The 23055-nt window shown below is 38.7% G+C and overlaps 3 protein-coding genes across 8 annotated transcripts; 1 reads left to right on the top strand and 2 right to left on the bottom strand.

Annotated features, from left to right (window-relative positions):
- Nucleotides 1–7761, bottom strand: LOC111867837 (guanine nucleotide exchange factor MSS4 homolog). Of its 3 annotated transcripts, none has more exons than XM_033752820.1 (3): nucleotides 7680–7761; nucleotides 5102–5266; nucleotides 1–1173 (listed from the first exon to the last, which is right to left on the bottom strand). In XM_033752820.1, exons 2-3 carry the CDS (start codon nucleotides 5255–5257, stop codon nucleotides 925–927), a joined length of 405 nt encoding a protein of 134 aa, XP_033608711.1. In that variant the 5' UTR covers nucleotides 5258–5266; nucleotides 7680–7761; the 3' UTR covers nucleotides 1–924. The 3 variants fall into 3 exon arrangements, with proteins under 3 accessions (XP_033608711.1, XP_023713798.1, XP_023713796.1); XM_023858030.1 differs by lacking the exon at nucleotides 7680–7761 and adding an exon at nucleotides 7519–7593; XM_023858028.2 differs by lacking the exon at nucleotides 7680–7761 and adding an exon at nucleotides 7290–7564.
- LOC111867836 (zinc finger protein 2 homolog) lies at nucleotides 7737–13135 on the top strand. Of its 2 annotated transcripts, none has more exons than XR_002843404.2 (2): nucleotides 7737–9297; nucleotides 9387–9442. XR_002843404.2 is itself a non-coding variant. In XM_023858027.2 (2 exons), exons 1-2 carry the CDS (start codon nucleotides 7746–7748, stop codon nucleotides 9483–9485), a joined length of 1509 nt encoding a protein of 502 aa, XP_023713795.1. In that variant the 5' UTR covers nucleotides 7737–7745; the 3' UTR covers nucleotides 9486–13135. The 2 variants fall into 2 exon arrangements, 1 of the variants encoding a protein (XP_023713795.1); XM_023858027.2 differs by having other exon boundaries at nucleotides 7737–9155; nucleotides 9387–13135.
- LOC111867835 (zinc finger protein 813) lies at nucleotides 12959–22926 on the bottom strand. Of its 3 annotated transcripts, XM_023858023.2 has the most exons (6): nucleotides 22816–22926; nucleotides 21778–22731; nucleotides 19144–20393; nucleotides 16654–16782; nucleotides 16121–16203; nucleotides 12959–14421 (listed from the first exon to the last, which is right to left on the bottom strand). In XM_023858023.2, exons 3-6 carry the CDS (start codon nucleotides 20287–20289, stop codon nucleotides 13647–13649), a joined length of 2133 nt encoding a protein of 710 aa, XP_023713791.1. In that variant the 5' UTR covers nucleotides 20290–20393; nucleotides 21778–22731; nucleotides 22816–22926; the 3' UTR covers nucleotides 12959–13646. The 3 variants fall into 3 exon arrangements, with proteins under 3 accessions (XP_023713791.1, XP_023713794.1, XP_023713792.1); XM_023858026.2 differs by having other exon boundaries at nucleotides 19144–20275; nucleotides 21778–22926; XM_023858024.2 differs by lacking the exons at nucleotides 21778–22731; nucleotides 22816–22926 and having other exon boundaries at nucleotides 19144–20745.
- Between the last annotated feature and the right edge of the window lie 129 nt (nucleotides 22927–23055).

Here is a 23055-nt window from a genome sequence, read left to right as displayed (position 1 = left end):
TCACAACCCTATGGGCCTTCATGGCCTGTTACATGGATAACTTTACTTTGTTCTGAAACTGAACACATCCAAAATGAACTTCTTTGACAAGATTAAAAAACTGATACAAGGAACATGGCTTGTCACATTACATACCAAGAGCAATATACAGTGAATCCCCACATTTAAGGTTTCTTTTCGAAGTAGTGGATTGCAACACTAAACTGATGAAAATCTTAAATGGAAGAAACTTAATGGTAAATGAACTTGCAATCCTTGAAATGGAATGTTAACCTCTTCCACGCCATGAGACAATTAGACTCAGCATACATGTTAAAAATGCAGATCAGCTTGATGTTATCATGCAGTACAGTGTTGTCACTAGATGACATCAAGTGTGATACACCAATATTGAGACAAAAGAATAGGCTTTTTAGGTATTTATAACTATGGTCATTTGAAGATAATTTGGGGAAGTACCGTCAGTATTTCTACGCAATTACATTTAAATTTCTTGCAGGTGGTTCTGTGGTAGGGCTTGGCAGTGAAAGGATTGAGCATGGGAGAACCTTAAATAAATGGAGATTCCACTGCACAATGAGACCATCGCTACATCAACAGACAATTGTGGAAACATTTATTCGCCTTCAACTGATGCAATATTTTTACCATTTTAAACTGAATACGTTTTAGTTTGAAGCATCACTTGCAACTACCCTCCCCTTATCATTATATCACAGGCTCTTCAACATCAAGTGATGGATTGCATAAATAAACACACACACTGAAATGTTACGATAAATTTTGTTAAACAAAAGTTACTTGAAGGATTCATTTTGTCTCAAGCTCAATGTAACTTCATGGACGTCCTTTAACACTTGTTTCCTCCCAGCCTCAAGAGGACCCTACACGACAGAATCACCCCTCCTACTTGATACATACCACCTAACCATTACCATGTAGCACTCTTGACAATGCCACATAGCTCGTTTGAGCAGCTATGTCAAACCACCCAATTGGTCCCACTTCACAGTCAGCGCAAGCAAGATACTTCACACCAGCGACAGAGTTTGAGAAGCCAACATTCTCGAAAGAATACATGTCTTCAACCACCCAGTAGTCCTTGATGACTTCCTCCTCCACAGTTGAGATGTCACCTCTGTCTGTCTTCTGTTTCATATGGGGTAGAGGGAACTGCCAACACACAAAACTGTTAGTATGTCTGGCAAAGTGTCATCCTGTGATAACCTGCCTTATGAACCCATTGAGTTTCAATGACACAGGGTCTGTTGGATACAGATGGAGACAACTTCCAGACATGGAGGACAACCGCAAATATATTATTCTCCAAGAAAGAGAAGGCAAAAGCCCTTACAACACATGAGTGTGTACTGTGGAAGCTGAGCACATTGACACCATTTCTGCACAACTCTTATTGTTGTCACTGGCACACTAAGCTGAACGTCTCCCTAAATGAAACGTAAAATTCTCAACACTGACCAACTGCAACAACCACTTGCCTTGCCTTTTCTTCACTGGAGGATTCTACTGTCTTACAACATATCTGCCAGTACTGCTGAATTTCTCTTCAAATTCAGATCTTTTAATTCTACAGTATTCTGAGGAGAACTGCGCTACACTTTGTTCGTGAGATGCACCATGTGCACCAGCAATATGCAAGAACATGTGTGGGTCTTGGACAAGGTATGTGCCCAGCTGAGAGATAACTCGGTGCAGGGGAAACTATTCCTCTCAGCTATCCATCCCTCTATCCAGCTGTACGGATCAGGTCACAATTCTAACAGAGTCGCTGTCTACCTCTGATGTTACAAAAGTCTACAGCAAGGGTTCCAAACTACGGCCCATGGGCCACATCTGGCCCGCGAAAGAATTGTGCAGAAATGCGCCAATGGATTTATGACACAAACACCGTCCCAAGTGCAACTGTCAGTAACGACAAAAAGAACAATTGGGAAGACTTATGGTTTTAAATTTTAAACTAGATGCAATGTAACAGCTACGTAAGTGCATACACCTGATGATGGCTGTTTGCGGCCGAAACATGTAGTGTAGAAGAGGGCAAGACAAAGAACTACAATAAATTGTTGCACTTGAGACGGTGTTTGTGTCATATATCGTATGGAGTGCAACAGGATACTTAAATATAATATTGCGCCAATGGAACTAATTTTCCAATGAGTACTGATAAATGTGATTCCCAGCTTATTGACCTGACATATTATACTGCAGTTCAATGGCTTAGCTGTGGAAAGGTTCTTTTGCGCTTCTTTCAGCTCAGGAATGAAATTAACATATTTCTTACCGAGAAAAACCATCACGAACCACTTTTATCAGATACCGAGTGGCATTGGAAATTAGCATTTTTTGCTGATCTGGTGAACCATATGAACCATTTGAATTTAAAGTTGCAGGGTGAAAATAACTTAGTCTGTGATTTATTTGCACTTATCAAGGCATTCAGAGCAAAGTTGATACTTCTGGAAAGCCAAGTGAAAAATTGTAACTTTGTTCATATGCTATACTGTGCAGAGTTGCATAAAATGGTTGAAGCAGAATTTCCTTCCTCGTTTGCAAATTTGGTCATTTCAGATTTGAAAGAACAATTCCGGAAGCGATTTGCTGATTTGGATTCCAATGCTCAGGAAATCAGATTGTTTCAAAATCCGTTTGACTGTGATGCTGCAGATGTCCCAAGTCAAATTCAAATGGAAATTATTGAACTTCAGGAAAATTATCATATTAAAGACAAATAGAAGGAAGGAAATTTGATTGAATTTTATAAATTTCTGAACTCTGAGCAATTTCCAAATTTAAAGAAATTTGCTTGTAAATTTATCTCCATTTTTGGGATGACATATCTGTGTGAACGAACTTTTTCCCAGATCAAGTCATCAAGTATTTCAACATCAAGTCGAAATACAGGGCAAATTTATCTGATGAACATTTAAAGTCGCTGCTTGTGATTAGCGTTTCAAAATTTGAACCTCAATTTAATCAGATTTTAAGAATGCAAAAAGAGTTCCATCATTCACATTAATTGTTTTATTAAGCGGCCTCTGTAGTCTAGAGGTAACATTCCCACCTCATGACTCGTAGTACGCGGGTTCAAATACCCGGCGGAGGTCGTCGAATTTTTAAGGGTGGAAAAATTCAGGGAACAAGTCCTCCGGGAGGGACTTTAAGCCGTGGGTCCCGTGTTGTAGCTTTACGGCATGTAAAAGAACCTCATATCTCCAAAGGAGGTCACTGAGACAAATTACGGACGTTTCCCACCCAACAGCAGTCTCTAATACCTCTGGTAGATGGGGGAAGCATTATAGATACCTCTCAGCTAGTAGAGCCGGTCTCGCTGGCTGGGCGGGACTGATGGTAAGCACCAGTACCGGTAGGATATAGAGACTGGTAGAAATCACAGAGGGAAGCGCAATGGACCAATACAAGTCTAAGTGCATGGGGAAACCCACCCTCTCCAATAACTAACTAACTGTTTTATTATAATTTGTGATGAAAATATGAGCATTTGCTGCTACTGTCTGCTGTCATTAATATATGATAATTTATTCTCACGTACTTTGTATTTAGTTTATGAAATTCTGTGCTTTCAATAAAACTCATATATCCAGTGTTATTAATTTCTCACTTTATCTGGCCCATTGAAAGTGCTGAATTACCTAATGTGGCCCGCGGTTCGTAAAGTTTTGGAGACCTTTGGTCTATACAGCACACTGACATACCTAACTGAAGTTACTGTTACCATAGTACCATTTCCAAACTCACAAAAAGAAGCCTCCAGTAATGCCAAATGATGCTACTGCAAATGAAAGTGTCTTCTTGTTGCTGTGTAAAGAATGCTGAAGCAGCAAGTATGGTTCTCCAAGTGACCAGCACATAAAGTTCCATAGGTTGTCGCTGTGCTGCAGCACATCTTGTGCTAGGGTTTCCAAGAGCAACATGCCTGAGTGCACATGACTTCTTCCCGTGGCATAGGTGGGGATTTCATGACATTTTCGGTATTTAGGCTACACACTGTCAAACGGTAAATTAGATGAACGATGAGCTAGAGAGGAACTGGATGGACAGAGTCATCACCTATTTGAAGTACTATCCCAGTACTTGCCTGGAGGGACTGACGAAGACGACGAAGAAGTCAGAATAGCTGGTGTCCCGGCCAAGACCACCAGAGCAGATCCTGAATACTTAGCTTTAAACCAACTTGCTTAGTGGGAGCATCTCAAAAACAGAGTTTGCCATCTTCATCCTCAGAATAATTTCAAGGTAAAAGACCGAACTCCAGGAGAAATTTGTATAGCACCTGCAAATATGTCACAAAAGTGACAAAGAACCAATGCCCAAGAGTGGATGAATGCTTGTAAAAGGTTGTGGTTACCTTCAACAAGGTTTCAAAAAGTGTGATGTTACACTATTGTGGTGTATAGATCTATTGCTAAGCGGTGACTCTGTAAACAACAACTGTTTCTGGGCAACGGCTCAGTAAACATGGTACAACAGCAATAAGTATGCATGCAACAATAGAGTTGCTGTTGAAAATGGGGTTTTTCTATGTGATCCATGCCGAGATGTTATAAGCTTATAAGCAACTGACTAAGTCAGTTGTTAGGCAGTTCTGCACACGAGTCTGTGAAAAAGAGGGCCTGACCACATGAAACTGAAGACTCTCCACTGTTAGAAGTCATTGCCAGGGAACAGCTGATGAAGAAAAAACAAGCTAGAAAAAGGCTTAGCAAGTGCTATGGTGATTTGTGAACTGTGGAGATTAGTGATGGCACTGTAATTGTTTGTAGTTCCAGGTCTTCCATATAAGTGGTCAATAAATCAAGTCTGCAATCCAAACCCCACCTACAGACACATATACATATGACACTTATGATGCTTGAACATATACATTATATTTGAGGCTTGATTATACAGAGAATTTCCCCTTGTCTTACTGCGTTTCAAAATGTGTCATACTGTTATGGCAGACACAGCACATTTATTCTTTCACACATGAAATATAGAAAGATTAATTTTTCTTCTTTAAAAAAGAAAGTGTCAATTATGAAATAAAATATTGCATTATTATACTGTAATATGTAGTTACCTCAACCTGCTTGTATACACCCATACCAGGATTTAGTATTCTTGAAGGGCATCGCTGACATTTAACGAGATGTCTGTTTTTCCCATCTTCAACTTCTTCTTGCAATGGGAATGTTGTGGTAACCTTGGGCGAGTGGTGCACCTTCCCCGTGGCCATGTCTTCTCTCTATTTTTTCACAACATAAACAAAACAGAACAAAACAAAAACAAATGGTAATTGTGTTCTTGAATAAATTTCGACACTGCCACCTTTTGCATACTGTCAGTAAAGGTTTAGAGTATTCCTGCCATATATCAGTTCAAAATTTATTTGTCAGTTTCTTAACTACTGAGACTACTGAAATCTTCAGTTCCAGTTCTGTTCCTAATCACTGTTTACCCTGTGAATAAGCTTAAGTTTTTGATGACTTACAAATTAATGATTCCTGTCAACTGTCCATTACAAAAAAATCATCAATATATTCTTTTCAAATAATAAGTGAAACATTAACATTTTATTCTAATCTGTATTTTACATATAAATTCAAGAACACTTGCTTTGAATTTAGACCAAAAAGAAAATGAACAATCAAACAAACTGTACTAAGTCTGTGGATCTCTGAGTTCTGACACTACGTAGTCTTGTAGGCAGATATTGAAATTTCAGAGACATGTCACCCGAACTCCAGGGCTCCATGGTGTAGGTCCAGGAAATGGCTGTTACTCAGGTAGGTAACAAGGAGACAGTCATGAGACCCAAAGAAAGAGTATGATCCAGCCCGGCTGGAAAGCCTGAATATCTAACTCAGCATAGCAACAAGCTATGGGTCAGATAGTCATATGATTAGAGTTCAATTCCTGGCAGGGGCATGGGATTTTTCTCTTCTCCAAGTCATCCTGACCAGCTCTGGGGCCTACCTAGCCTCCTAGCCAATGGGAACAGGAGGGTTCTTTTCCAGGGTAAAGTAGTGAGGTTGTGAAGCTGACCACTGATCTCCACCTAGCACTGAGATTAAGAATAACTGGATATATACCTCTGCTCCCCCAGCATGGCATCATGTTGTGCTTAATTAATTATGCACTGGAAGAACTGTTCCTTTACAAGCCATGTTAGTGGCATGTCTTGAAACAGTCTGTCTCCATACTTGAATCAGATTTATTTCTGATTGGTGAGATATGAGGTTCCCACAGCAATGACTATGAAGATGTCAAGTTACATACTCTGGTAGATCACTACCAGCGCTTCTGAAGCACCTGGTGCCTTCAACATCACATCACATGTATAAAACAGTAATCTCCACAGTCAGCCATGCAAACCTCAGATTACACACAGTAACTCTCTACCGAGAAGCTACTCTACGCACATCTACCAATCTTCCTTGAAGATGAAGGCAGCAATTTCAACTGAAACAATGATAAGTATCTATGGAACCACTCAACATCACATCCGAACAAACAGTAATCTTTATGCCCATGATTTCTTTGTGCTAACTGAAACAGCTATAACTTATAAATGTAAGGGAAACAAAGTTGGGCTGTCAATGTACAGTAATTACCCTATATAAATGTATCCCAAGAACAGTGCTTAATTGACCGTGCACCACCGGGAAAACTTCAGTCTCACATCCCTTCCATTACTAACACATAACCAAACCCTAACAAGTGTGATGTGTTGCTCCCTGATTTCTCCCAGATTAGTAGGGTCTAGCCCAATCAATGACATAACTCAATATATTCCCATTTAAAGACCTGAGAAGATGTGTACACTACACACTAGGAGGTAGTGGAAGCTCACATAAACATAATTTACATATACACAGGCCTACAGACATCAGTTGATCACAGCCAAAAACACAATAAGGGAAATCAGTGTATACGTTACCTAGAGAAATGTAAGGTTTGTAAATCTCAACGTCACGGTCAACTGGTTAGCACTTTTTTTTTATTGCTAGTGAGGTGGGACTAAGTCCCTTGTACTGCAGCCACTCTCTGGCCTATTGTACCAGACCCACATAATAGGTGAGGGTGATTGTGGAGAAATTGGTGGAATGAATATTGTCTGGGGAAACCGAAGTACTCTGAGAAAACCTGCCCCAAAGCCACTTTGTCCACCACAAATACCACTTGACCAGGCCCGGGATCGAACCCGGGCCGTCGCGGTGGGAAGCCGGCGACTAACCGCTTAAGCTATGGCGCGGCCTAGCACTCACCTTACTCCAGATATTGCGGGTTCATATCTTGCGCCGAGGCCCTACAATCATACTTTGTTTTGCTCTTCAGAGTCCCTATAGGCAAGTGCCGGGAAAGTACCTTAAATTAGGCCACAACCGCTTTCTTCCACAACCTATCCAATTCATCACTCATTGCTCATTCTACAATACGGTGCTATACAATCTCAGCATTTGAGTGTTATTAAATAAACCGTTAATAATAACTTACATTACACTTTAAAGCTACACGCTTGGCCTTCTAGATCCACACAATCTAAACGATCTAAACGTATGTATGTACATAACCATATACACAGCCGTGAAATTAGAATAAAAAAAAAAAGAAAAGAAAAGTCAGAGGCAGTATTAACCGTATTAACATTACTGTACCTGGCCATAAAAGTGTTTCCCGGCGTGCTGTAGAATTGGCAGAGGACTGCAATTAAATTGTTTGACATGGATCACATTAAGCGCGAACTTGATTCAAACAAAGAGACTCCCACAACATCTTCAGACTTCCAAAACGGGCAACTTCTTCAGCCTGTAACAACACTTATGATAAAAAGTGAAACTAAAGAAGAATTGTGGGATAACGCTGAAAACAACGAAAGTTTGAAAGAAGAGTTAAGCATAGAGAAGCATGAGGACTACGCAGACAACGGTGAACCATTGACACTTGAACAATCATTCGCGAATATGGACGCATCAACAAAGCAGTATGATATGTGTGTTTTCTTTCAGCAGCAGTATACTACAGGAACTGGAAGGCTGGGTGAAAATTTAAGACAGAAATCGGAAGCATTAGCAAAAGAGAAACGTTACAAATGTGAATTGTGTAATAAAGTGTTCTCACAGAGTGGTGCCTTGACGACTCATCGACGCACTCATACAGGAGAGAGGCCATACTCATGTGACGTATGTAATAGAAGCTTCACGCAAAAAGTAACGCTCGAAAATCACTGCCGTGTTCATACTGGAGAGAAACCGTACGTTTGTAACATATGTAACAACAGATTCTCGAAGAAAACGAATCTGAAATACCATTATCGCATCCACTCTGGACTTAAGCCTTATCAATGCGATGTATGTAACAAGACATTCTCATTACGTGATCGTCTCAAAGAACACTACCGAATTCATACGGGCGAGAAGCCATACGTTTGTGACATTTGCAATAAAGGGTTTTCACAATGTGGGAACCTGGCGACTCATAAACGAACGCACACAGGAGAAAAGCCATATAATTGTGATGTATGCAACATGAAATTTACAGAAAGTGCAACCTTGAAGACACACTATCGTATTCATACTGGCGAACGGCCATACACTTGCAGTATTTGTAAAAAGACTTTTTCGAAGAAAGGAAACTTAACAAACCATCATCGTGTCCATACTGGAGAGAAGCCATATTGCTGTGATATATGTAATAAGAGATTTTCTGAAAACGCAAATTTGAAAAATCACCTTCGCATCCACACAGAGAAGGCATACAGTTGTTACATATGCAACAACAGATATGCCGATAAATCACAACTAAAAACTCACTATCGCTGCCACACAGACGTGAAGCCTTACATGTGTGTGGTGTGTAACAAAAAATTTTCGGAGAGTGTAAATCTAAAGAAACATTATCGTATACACACGGGAGAGAAACCATATAAATGTGAAGTTTGTAATAAAAGGTTCACACAGAGCGGGCATCTCGAGACACACAAACGCACCCACACTGGAGAAAAACCATTCACTTGTAGCATTTGTAATAAGAAATTCGCTCAGAAGGTAACCTTGAAAAGGCATGGCCGTATCCATGAAGAGACATTGACTGTAACATCAGAGACAGATAATGCTCATAAACAGTCGTATCAAGTATGTAAGGAACCGTCTTAATTTGAAATTAACAGTAACCTATGCAAGTTACTGTTACATTTTAATTTAGAATTATCCAGATGCATGTGAAGTTTATATGAAAATGCAGTAATAAGAGATATTTAGCTCATCAGTTCTGTTTGTAAGTCAAATAAATTGCTGCTGGCCCTCACCAGCACTGTCATTTGTAGTTTTAATTAAGCCCCATGATCATGTTTTTGTTCTTTTCAGGCTTTACTGTTTCTTGAAATTTGTCTCCCCAACCCTTATGAAAGGAGAGGTCTGACTACTACAGGTCACTTACCTTCTGCTAAGGAGGGACTCTGCTGACTCTCACTCATTCCACTCTGTCTCTATGTATCAATTAAATGCTTTAGTCTCTGTTGTGGCACTCCCTGCAGAAGTACAACTTGCTGTTCTTGGGAACTCTAAAGATGACTGTGTACAGAGATTAAACCTTAATGTGAATGGGGCTTTCAGGCAAATCATACTAGATATGATGAGTAATTGACGGGAAGAACTGGCATTCCAATATGAAAATTGTTCTCCATGAGGGGGCTCATGCTGATGGAAAATTTCGCATCTTTGTACAGTATATGTGCCAAATATTAAGAAATAAAAGTTTACAATTCACTGTGATGATTTCCATTTATTCATACCCAAACAGATGTCACTGTAAAATGTAAGTTGTTTCACATCTTTCTAAAGTGCTGCATCCTCTCTCTCTGAAAGAGCATGCTTTCTGTGTACACACAAATATTACATGTTGGTGTCCGGGGAAGAATGACATTTTAAGAATTTTTGTGAAAATATGTAGAGCTACAAATACTTCAAATATGTGAAACTAGTAAGAACTTAGTGTATCTGGAAACCAGAACAGATTGTTAAACACTCTTAACGGAAACATATACAGATTTAGTTGGTGCACCTATTGTACATTTCTTCAAACATGTGAAAAAGTTATATTTGTTAGTAAATTGAACTGCGGCAGCCAAGTGATATTTAAAATGGCAGTTCACCTCTTTCATTAATGTTACCTAATGGTGACCTGAGTGTCTAACATCTCCCAACTTGTACAGAATAGAATACTGCATCTCAAAATAACTTGTCATGAACCTGATAATATGACTGATTATCAATAACCAAACATAATGGACACTTCTTATTTATATTATGACATTATCTATATTAGTAAAATAAATTACATTTTTGTTCACATTCAACTATCACACTTTCCTCACTGTTTTATAAAAATGTAAATACCTTATCTGTCGGGCAATACAGTGGGTGACTCTATACTATGTGCAATATTGTGACCCAAATAACTGATTTGCTGTATAGTCTGAACTTTCATGTTAGGTTTAATTGGTTTGAATGGTATGATTAGTTTCATTCTGTCTTAAGTTAGGGATCACATGCAGTGAGTTCTGTTTAATTATGTTTATGTTCCTTTGCACAATAGCTCTGCACAAATCTTTACGTTGTTAATGCACTTTGTTTAATCAGGTTCATGAGAAAGCTAATGCATTATATCATCTACATTTCTGTCAGTGACTTTCAATACAGACATGCATATTGGATATCAGTGGGAATATTATGCCACAGTTATTAAGATTGCCCTGTTTACATCTCACTGAATTTCATACATTAATTATATTGCTGCTGACACATATTTATCAATATTGTGTTTAATTAATTTTAATTATAAGAAAGACAACTTTATAATTATATAATTTTCTGGTATCAAGTACACCTCTGTTCTTGTCTGTCTGTTAGTTTTATATTATACTGTAACGTTTCTTATGGAAAATAATAAACTTGCAGACTTGAACTCACTATTCTGACAACACTGTAGACTTTCAATTCATCCGTTTTATTAAGTCAAAAGAGTCACCTCACAAGTCTGACTTGACTATCCAGGTAGCCTTACCCCTCTGCACACTTAAAAAACATTTAAATAGGATTCAAAGCCATTAAGTATGTCAGCAGCTACACATAATTTCCCACTGATAATAAATAATTTAGTACTTACTTGTAGCCATAATCCTATTATTTTCCTGTTTTTTCATACTAAGTGGTAACTGACTGACTGCCATTCAGAAGTTCCTTCATTCATTGGGAACTGGCTGTCCAGATGGGTATATTGTCCTCAGTTCCTCCAATTCATTTTTGAGACATTCCTTTCATCTAATCATGGCTACTTCCGGACAAAGCACTCTTAAACACCCATGTGTTATTATCCTTACATTTCTCAACACAATGTAACACAAATGCGTCTTAACTTAAAAATGATGCTAATTTTACAGTATGATCAGAATAAAAGTTGTAACTGATGTCCACTGATGTCCTTGCACAGAAATCACACACACATAACACTGTCATCAGTTTAGTAAGGTCTACGAAGTGTGCTGCTCCACACTTTTCATGCATTTTTAGGAGTTATATTTTCATAAAAACATCCATTTCCTGCATTCTACAGAATAAAATAAGTCTTATTCTTACTATCTGTGACTGAATTCCAGCAAGAATATGAAAGCTCTGAAGAAACAATAACCACAAAATCTAATCCTGGTCCCTTACATATTAGATTGAGGATGGAAAACCACTCTCTTCATATTTACATTGTACAAGCTAGTCTCATGATAGTTCAGGCTCCAATGGTAGTGAGTTACCACAGTTTCCTGGGATGTGAAAATGGCAGGTAGATGGATACCATTTCTGAGGAACCTGTTGCTTGTCTTCAGGGTAGAAGAGGCACTCTGAAGAACAGAGTAACAAGTTTCTTCAAAATGCTGGTATGTATCAAATTGCATGCTATTACAACCTGAAAGTCTGTAGTCTGAATATACAGGCAGAGCCAGCATATGTTGACTCCAATGTGAGAGCATATACCATGTGTATGATTACCTTAATATGAGATGCTTATAAAATTAACATCACCAATTTGTGTAGATGGATACATCTCAAGATAAACAGAAAAGGTAAAATATTGACCATGTACTCCACGCTTCATATGTTCCTATAGACAGTATAAAAATGGACATTTCAAACAGTGCTCACCAGTTTAAAAATTGATGGTAAAATATCAGCATGTCAAAGACACTTCAGAAATATGCCATTCAGTTGATTAACTGAAAATAAACGGTTTTAAGTACAAGATTTTAAGTCACACTATCATAGTATATATGAAACTTCTTCTCAGACCCTTTGAAAAGAAGATGAAACAGAACACAAAGCACTCACAAAACTTAGATAAACGAACTGGATGATTTAAAATACTGTAACGTGTTTTGAGTAGGTACTTCCATGGTAATGCAATAACAGTGGGCCGTTATGTAGAGAATGCCAAAACAATGAACGTGTTTCCTTGGAGATGGACAACAGAGGGTTCGTCAAGTGACAACAGAAAACTGAACTGTGGGAGATGGTGTCTGGCATCCGGTCCACATAAGGTCTATATAAGATGGTTGAATGCATCTGTAGACACTGTCAAGATCCAGCCACGGCCAAGGACAGTTGAGAGGTCGCAGCCGCAGTAGAAGTATTGAAGTAGAGGCAGAAGTTGTGATACTGCAAGTGATGGTATTTGTATTCCTGACTCTAAGTAAGTGTGGATGAATGAGTTCAATAAATAATTGTTGAACCCAAAGGCTACGTGAAGTTATTTGTCACATGACAATACGAGTATTATATGAAAATGGAACACCATGCATTTAATTGCTAAAAAGGAATATTTTATGCCACACTAGAAAACAATAACAAAAAGTGTTTGATTATATTACAGAAGAAATAAAAAACAGAACACCATAAATAACCAAAACATGTTCTATACACTATTTCCAGTTTCATTTAGTCACAGATTTGTAGGCTAATAATGGTACAAAAAATACACTTTACAGCTTGCTGTATTGTAATTACATTATGATATAAAAGAGAAATAAATATGAAATCCAGTATTGTATATAAGCCTTACCTTACATCAAAAATTAAAAAAAAAAAAAAAGTTACCATATAGATATTGCAAAATGCATGCCTAATCCCTGATAGTTTGCCAAGTACTACAGTACTCTGGGAAGGAAGAATGATATGTACTGAAGGGATCAATGACTGTAAAGCTGTCAGGAATGGGGTGACAGCACATATAGCACTCCTGCCTTCCCACAGCAGTCATACTTCAGTAACACTTATTTGCAATGTACCTAACTCTAATGGCAACCTGCAGTCTTGCTGAGCATGGTCATTCCTGATGATGAACATGTTTAAATGGACAATTTATTGTAACTTCAACCAATCATAAAACATCAATACATAACTTCTGTTCTTGATATGGTGCTCTTCTTTCTTATTATTTCCCTGTAATTACTCTGAAATCTAAGTCACCTCCAATTTATGTTTTTTCATGAGTGCTGGCTGATGAAAACACACAACCACTAACAATGTGCCGAAACAGTCATCTCCACTCCCTTATGGTTGAATAATGTGCAAATAAACTCAACACGCCTTGTTCCCAGTGTGAGTACGAATATGGCTTACAAGATTCCCACGGCACCTAAAACGATTATTGCAGAACTCACATGTATATGGTTTCTCGCCAGTATGGATACGTTGGTGTACTGCTAGGTAACTAGAACGAGTAAAATATTTTCTACAAATCTCACACTTGAAATGCTTCTCTCCAGAATGCATACGTAGATGAGCATCAAGACTTCCTTTCTGCGTGAAAAAGTTATTACAGATTTCACATTTGAAAGGCTTCTCACCAGTGTGGGTCCGTTGATGTCTATCAAGATGACTTTTCTCCAAGAAACGTTTATTACAACTGCTACACCTATAACGCTTCTCCCCAGTATGTACACGTCTATGTTTGTTTAGACCCCCTTTCTGGGAAAATAATTTATTACAAATTTCACATTTGAAGGGTCTTTCTGTAGTATGCACATGTTGATGATTAATCAGTTTCTCTTCTTCTCCAAAATATTTTCTGCAAATGTCACATTTGTAAGTCTGTCCTGTAATTTGAACATCTGGATGCTCAATCTCCTTTTCACTTATGATCTGATTACTGCTCAGTTCAGAGTTAGTTTTGTTCACATTCTGTCCACTGTAATTAAGGTTGTCACCAAGCCTAACTGTGGACATGTAAACTAAATCCATGTCTTTATTAATGACATCTTCCACAGCACATTTCTGGTCATGACCAAGACATGGGTCAAGTTGCAAAGCTGTATAGCCTCGATTATCTTGTTCATTTGGAAATTTGTCACCACTGTGAGGAAAAATGAGAAACAAAGGCCTTTTAGTTATGTCAATGGCTCGATAAGGACTGAGGAAAACTTGTGACAATGTCAGTACACCTTTGAGACAAAAATCAAAGAAATATCAATAAGAATCCACTACAGACACATCCAGTTATTACTACATGCCAGAATGGTAGTAATTAGACACTATGTTTTCTTCCTTTGGCCCTGAAGAAGGTAGGAGGAAGTTCCTCTCCAGTATTACTAATTTCTACTATTTTGACATGTTCTACCTAATACAAAGGGGTACATGGTAGCATAGTTGGTTGAGGCACTGTGCTACAAGCCAGAAGGTTGGGGGTTTGGGTCACAATGAGGTGGATTTTTTTTTCAATTTACCTAATCCTTCCAGCCACACTATGGCCCTGGGGTTGACTCAGCCTCTAACAGAAATGAGTTCCAGGAATCTTCTTGGGGAGTAACGTTGACTCTCAACTCATTCCTGCAACTGCCTGGCTTGGTCAGTCGGTTAAATTGCTGCTGGCCTTCACCAGCACAGACATTCCTGGCTTCAGTCTCCTCAAGATCCACGAGCAAGAAGATTTCTGTTCTCCCCTAAACATGTATGTTTTCAGAAATGGGGTCTCCTCTTTGAAAAGGGAGGGGTCAGTCTTTCTGAGTAGGCACTACCTTTGTTGCACTGTAGTTTCAGCAAGAGTACAAGGTGCAAAATATCTGGCAATGGCACCATCGTCTCATGAAGTGCACAACTTCACAAGGAGGGTATTTTGAAGATAACACCAGCCACTAGTGCACAGGTATACAAATTCTCCTTTCACAGGGCCATTCTAGGAATTAAACTGTCACACCTTGTATATCCACGTGTCCACAATCTAGGCCATTATGGTCTCTGTGCACTGCACTATACTAAGCAAGTTTTATACAGGATATACAGAGGTTTCTGTCAATGCACGCTTATGCAGCAGGTTATGCGTTATTTATAACTTATTTAACTATTCTGGAACTGCAGTGAGTCAGCTGAATGGCCACAGGCCTGACTGCTGCCAAGTTTAAGCCTCTTTTCAAAGTCAGAGTCAAAGTCACATTGCGACTGATGGTCGGTCAGTCAGTCAGTCTTAGTGTCAAGCCCCATTTGGTGCTCATGACCAGGTATTAATTATTACCGTTTGACAGTTATGATCTTGTTTCTGTGGGACGTCCTTTCTGACCAGAGGACGGGTCTGTCTTTTGTATATGCTGCTGAGCCTTGCCAGCACAGTCTTTTTTGGATCCAAGTCCCTTGGGACTCGCGACCATATTTCACTGTCTCAGATTTGAGACTTCCCTTTTCGTCGTCTCCGACTTGCAGGGTCATGGTGGAGGTATTTGACTCCACCTCCACACGGGACTTAAGCCTCTCTTGTCCTGTTGGTTCTTGTTATATAGCCTCAGGTCAGGACCCATAGAAAACAATGCCTCCAACAGCTCCTCTGTTACTGTGTGATGTGTCAACAGGGGCTGTTGCCTAGCAATGAACTGCATGTTTGTCGATGCTGGTGTGTTTACCGGCCATTTCCAAGCAACATCTGTCTTTTTTGGCTTTAATGTCACTATATACCAATGTTTTTACGCTTCTCAAAGTATGTGCAATTATGTTGTTGAATTTTCATGGCAGTAACATGAAAATTTAATGTGATATTCATGACAAAGATAACACTCTATACTCACCCTTCGAAACAAATTTCTTGTTCTTCTTTTGTTATTTCATCTATCTGCTCTTCCTTGATAGCAGTAACAGCCCATGACTCTTCCTGGTATGCAACAAACTCAATTACAGTGATGCATGTCACAGATTCTATCTTGCAAATAACCCTTCCCAGAAAACAAACATGACAAAGTGCATGGTTCATGATTCCCCTTCTTAAATGTACAGTACACCAAGATCATCAAAGGCATTTTCATTCCATTCATCTTTATAATTTATGTTTTGCCTCAGTATCACTAACATTAGTGCATGAGAGAGGATATGACATACAACATGAATGAACATGACATCTTGTAGGCCATCATCTGATCCTCCAGAAGAAAGTTAAGTTTCCAACATGCAGGCAACACTGACTCCTAAGGTCTGCAAGTTTATAAACTGTTCCATTTATAGAAATCAGTTTCAACATGACGATGAAAATGAAACAAAACACAATTCTCCAACAATATCTTTATTTATTTCTCATGATCACATTCTGCTAAATAATAATGCTTACCAATTCCTGCTTCACAGGTATGAAGGAAAATGGAACTTGCCCCTGATCTGCATCTGTGAGGCAATCTTCAGATTTTGGTTCAGTCTCTATATCAACATTGCATTCCACTTTGATGACATCAATATTGTCCTACAACACAGTTTTTATCACTGTACTTGTATAAAGCCTGCTGAAATTTCAATCAGAAAATGAGCATCAAATGTACTGAGGTAACAATTTCTGTGCACCTATATCTTTTGCATGTAAAAACAAGCACTGTCAAAAATACTTAACCTCAATACAGCAATACCAATGACAGAATAACAAGCCTTTGCTGCGATCTTCTGATCGAAACCATAAATACTTATCAATTGAACATACATAATGACAGAAGAGAATGCCACAGTCTGTTATACATAAGAACAATGGAATAGGATCCAATTATATTTAAGAATTCTGGCTTAACCCTTTGTTGGTATGAACTTCACTGTTTCCACTCTTCACCAGTTGCAACAAGTTTGCTGGAATGCCAATGGAAGCATCACTTCTAAGATCTATTATGAGAGCTGCCTACAGGGAATACATGCAAAGTAAATACCTACAGAAAATAAATATTACAGTATAACTCAGCAATGACATTCACAATAGTGGGCTCCACCTCAAAATAGTCCACACAGTTTCCGGACATTAGATCAGCTTTACTGTTTGGGCACATCACTATTTCAAAATGAAACAAATATGCCAGGATATGGACAACTTCATATATTTTTGTCTGCTGAAACAACAGAACGGCTTTAAAACCAATCAAATTGAGAGTGTATGGGCAAAGTAATGCAGTGATTGGATGAGATATTGCAACAAGTTAAACCAACTGATCAGTCACATAAATGAATATATCAAATACAATTATATATATGAATAAATAAAAATGGTTGATATTTAATTAACAGTCTTTAAGATCAGCTATAATGACATATGTTATACAGGATACAGCTAGTTTACATGTACACATTTTCATTTGTTCTCAAATATATTGTGACAAACACAATACAGGACATATAACTTTTTAAATTAAACTATTTCCAAATAAATTAATTACATCCCATGTATAATGAGTAATGTAAAGGTAAAGTAGTTACACTGCTACATTAAGAAAACTGCAACCAGTCAGGATAAAAATGATATATGGGTACATTATTTTAGTACAAATTCTGAATGTAGAATTAATTGGATTTGCAGTCCTCACAGTCAACACTATGAACAGTATTATCTTCTGGGATGAAATGCCATGCAGCTTTGTAGCAGTTTATAGACATCTTAGAGAAATGCACCGCTTTCATCTTCATTATGCCTCATATATCACTAATGAAAATGACAGAAAAAACATGTAAATGGAACAACTAAAATTTATTAGCTCTATATAGTGTACTGCAATATTGTTGAATTCAACAATGCCTGTTCTTGAACCTGATCTATTTAGGAGATAAACAATGTCTAACAATGTACCGTAACTTTAGCAAGGGCATGCTGCTTGTTAGCAGAGGACCACAACAAGACAATACCCAACCAGGAGTTCTAAATAGCAAAGTTGGTCAGTGAATGGTAGACTTCGTTTTCTTTCTAAGATGCTGAAATTACAACCAAAACACACTTTCTTCCTTCCTACACTGTTTTGATTTTGGACTTCACTGCAATTATACCAAAGGAAAAGTTTTCCTGTCACTTAATTAAGCACCAAACCATGAAGATGCATGAGGGAATGGAGGCATGCACAGGTCTTGATCTTGGCACTATATGGAGGTGAGTGGTCAGCTTCATTCTTTGGTCACTTCACCCCAGAGAAATAGCCCCTAGTGCCCATAGTATAGGAGGCTGGGTGGGCCCCAAAGTCAGTGTGGAAGCTGTGGAGAAGAGGAAAATCTCTTTCTCTTGCTGGGAANATGTTCTTTTTCTGGATTTTTCTTAGAATAAACTGTAATGAAATAATTGATTATTTATTGTGAATATTATATATCTGGAACATTAACATTTCCTGCTAGTACAGAATTATCCAGATAAGCCAAGGCAGCTCTGTCAGTAGAATGACACTATGGACTGGACTACTGGCGGTTGATTCCAGACAGAAGAGAACTGTTTTTCGGCCACTGCATCCAAATCAGTTCTGAGGCCCACACAACCTCGTACTATCTAATTGGAGCAGGGATACTTTCCCCAGAGTTGAAGTGGTGAGAATATGATGCCGAACACTCACCTCCATTCAGCGCAATGATTAAGAATGTGTGGAGCTTACAAACCACCTTTCCATAAATTTTATGGTGTGGTGCTTACCAAGCACAGGAACAGCCTTACTCTCATCTAAAGAACCATACTAAGCCTTAACTAAGTGCTATACTTGGATTTTTGATGGACTTTCTACTGACAACCCACAAACTGATTGATCTTCTGGAGACAAAGAAACTGGGAAGCCTGACCTTGAACTTTAAATATTAGCATAAAATTACCTTCACATACCTTTGCAGAAACTCCAAGTGAAGCCATCTGCAAATCACAGCTGTACATTTCTGTATGCTGCAAAAGGTGATCAGTGCCAGAAGGAAGCACCGTCAGTACTGCACAAGGCACTTCTACAGGCTGCAACTGAACTTTCCCATTAGAGCAACACACACCACATCCTTCACCATTCCGCTTTTTTGCTTGGCAGTAATCACATACAACATGCATAGATCCAATAAAAACTGATTTATCGAGTTCACAAGAGACTGCTGGGTTGCAAAGGAAAGTTGACTTCTCTCCACACTGTCCCCAAATTGTTGCTGTCTGCATAGTTTCCTCACAAGTCAAGTCACTAGTTACATGTAAACTATTACTGAACCTGCTTCGTTCTGTATCATTTATCCTTCTTTCCTTAGTCAATTCCTTCTCTTCATGTGTCATCAGATCAAACATACTTTGTTTAGCATCTCTGTTGCTCTGCTGTGTTCTTGCCCCCTCTTCACTTTCCATTTGATTAAGTCCACGCTGCCACAAATCGTTCTCTACCATCATTCCCTTCTCACCTGTCATTTTCATGCATATTCTTTGTTCAGCACACATTTCTTTCTGCACCTTCTCTGCATCCTCCTCCATTTTAATTTCCCTAGGTCGCTCCTGATCTTCTTGCATCTGAATCATCCTTACCTTCTCATCATTCTCCATCAGACAAAGTTTCATCTGCCGGGCTTCTTTCTTCCTCTGCAACATCCGTGCTTTCTCCTCATCTGTCATTTGACTGTATCTACTTCTAGCAGCAATTCTCTTCTTCTGTAACATCCTTGCTTTCTCCTCCTCTGTCATTTTATTGTATCTGTTCCTTTTAGCAATCCTACTTTTATGCAACATCCTCACTTTCTCCTCGCCTGTCATCTGACTGTATCTGTTCCTTTCAGTGTCTCTCTTCTTCTGTAACATCTTTGCTTTCTCTTCACCTGTTACTTGACAGTACCTGTTTCTTTTAGCATCTCTTTTCTTTTGTAGCATCCTTGCTTTTGCTTCACCTGTTATTTGCCTGTATCTGTTTCTTTCAGCATCTCTCTTCTGAAGCATCCTTATGTTCCTCTCACTAATCTCCCCTTGCTGCTCTTCTTCCTGCTTTACACATTTCTTCCTGAAAATGTCCATGTACTTATTATCACTTCTCCCACTAATCTATGTCTTTATTTCTCTAAGCTGTATTTCAATGCCCTACCTATGTCCATCCTGTAAAACGCTGTAATGTCCAGCATCTGCAACACCAGTGCAAAGTAAGTGTATTTTCCTTCCAAATGTTTTTGGATAAATTTATACTGATATCTCATTTTCAAAATAGGTACAAACTAAAATAGCATACACTGCAATTTGAAGTTATGATTTCAAGATGTCCACCACATATCCTGTCTGGTTCTTATAATGTGTGTCGCCCTCATGCATTATACCATCACAAAAATAATGCCTAAATGATATAAGATCTAAGGTTCTCACAGCAGTGGCTATGAAGAGTTCTATTATCTGGGATACATGTATATTGCCATGTAGTCTGTTGAAAGTCAACCGACGTTTCAGAGAAACATGTTGCTGCCATCTTCTGGGTCGAAGAATAAGCCAAGCAAGAAACCAGTGTGAGGGCAGGTGACAAGCTGACTTATTCTTCAACTCTCCAGATGGAGGCAACCAGTTCCTCCGAAACATCGGTGGACTTTCAACAGACTGCATGGTGTTACATTCCAGAAGCCTGATTTCAGTTTTTAACAGCATGCTGCATTCCCTTTGCAAGAAAACTACATGAAAGGAAGTGATGTCACTCACTCACTCTCGTGGAGCTGAGCCCTTCTTGAGAAGCTGCCAATTGTGCAGCTACTCAAGGACTTACCAGCATCTTATGGAACCTGAAAGGTTCAGTACCATGTTCACAAGAGCCCTCCATTGGTCCTATCCTGAGCCAGATAAATCCAATCCATACCATCCCATCCTATCTCTCGAAGATCCATTTTAATATTTTCTGCCCACCTATGCCTTGGTCTTCCCAGTGGTCTCTTTCCATCTGACTTTCAAACCAGTATACTATATGCATTCCTCTTCTTCACCATTCGTGCTAAATGCCCTGCCCACCTCCTCATCCATGACCTGATCATTCTAATTATACTTGGAGAAGAGTAAAAGTTATGAAGCTCTTCATTATGCAGTTTTCTTCAACCTCCTGTCACTTCATCTCTCTGCGGTCAAAATCTTCTCCTCAACACCCTCAGTCTATTTTCCTCCCTTAATGTTAGAGACCAAGTTTCACACCCATACAGAACCACGGGCCAAATTATAGTTTTTTATATTCTGATTTTTGTTTTTTGGACAGCAGACGAGAAGACAAATGGTTTTGGACTGAATGGTAGCACGCATTGCCTGAGTTCAATCTCCTCTTAATTTCCTCCTGAATCAGTTTTGATTTGTTATCGTCGTTCCCAAATACATCTGATGGGAGTGATGTCACTCTATTATTTAATGTTTGTAACCACGTATATATTTCGTTAGCATTCTATACAGCTTTGATAAGTATCAACATAATTAATAACATAGTTTTAATACCTTACGACACATATAACTACTACAGTGCAAACACCACTAAGGTATTCAACTTACCATTAAATTAACTACAACACTCGTTGTCGCTTTTTTTCCTTTCTCAAAATAAAATTTACTGAAATAATGAAAATACTTATTTATTAAAACATTATTGTCAATACATATTCGTGTTGGCCACCTAAAAATATATTCCATTCTGGGTAACACCACTATGATTTTCTTCATACAACGAGCATACTCTAACCTCTTTCGTGACGTTCTTGATAACGCATTCCAAAATATACACACGAAAATAAGATTACTTGATCCTCATGAATGAATAATGTTGGATCACCGCCGTTATCATCGAACAGGGGTAGACACCCTAAGCATCATCCTTGAAACAGAGCGAATTGATGAAGTAACCGAAGAGATTCAAGGATGCCGTGACATATAGTGTCGTAACTACAAACGCGGATAATTCTAATTGGAGAAATTACCACATCATACTCATGGAAGTAGTTTTTATTCCCAGACATAATTTGAGTCATTAAATTCACAAGTAGACGTAGCCCTGGCAGACCACATAAGAAACGGAGGGTGTCACATTCTGGAAATAGGCTAGTAGCGTAATTTATGTATAAGAAAATTGATGTTCAAGAAATGAAATGAAATGGTATCCCATCTTATTGACAGTCTGGGCGGCACATGGCAATGGCAATGCGTATGAAGTCATCACTGAGAAGAAAATTTATGCGCAGGAAAAACATGGACAATAGACAAATTGCAAGGACAGACACATTCCTGAAAAGCTAATTCTTCTCATCCATTCAACAAATTCCCTCCTACAAAACCATCTCCACAGTCACCCACTATTTCTTTAAAATCGCTCTTAACAGTTTCACTGTTCAGCCTAGGTCACCATGTTGCCTCTTACATTCTTCAAGTTTACAGTCTTCTAGAAAGTGACACGGTCTAATTTGGTGGATCTCTGCTGACGTTTTCGAAGAACTTGCTGTCTCCAACTCTAACCTGAAAATGAAGGAAGCAAGTTCCTCCAGGATGTCAGTAAACAATTACTAGACTACATGAAGTCATATCTAAGAAGGCTCTAACCTGCAAGTTATGATTCTCTTATCAGTGCCCTCTTGATTTATTGCCCCTTCCTGCTCTATCACCTGTAGGTCCAGTTTGGAAATGGTTCATACCAATTATTGTGCTGCAACTATCACACTGTTAAACCAGAATGTGAATAACCTGCCAAACCAAACCTCCACTTCACATTCCTATTATAAAAAGGGGGCTCAAACATTTAAGAAACTATAAAAAACTGAATTGCATGCATTCATTAAATCA

This window comes from Cryptotermes secundus, unplaced genomic scaffold (assembly GCF_002891405.2).
Source record: "Cryptotermes secundus unplaced genomic scaffold, Csec_1.0 scaffold2252, whole genome shotgun sequence".
Taxonomy (NCBI): domain Eukaryota; kingdom Metazoa; phylum Arthropoda; class Insecta; order Blattodea; family Kalotermitidae; genus Cryptotermes; species Cryptotermes secundus.
This window is presented reverse-complemented; position numbering and strand designations above follow the sequence as displayed.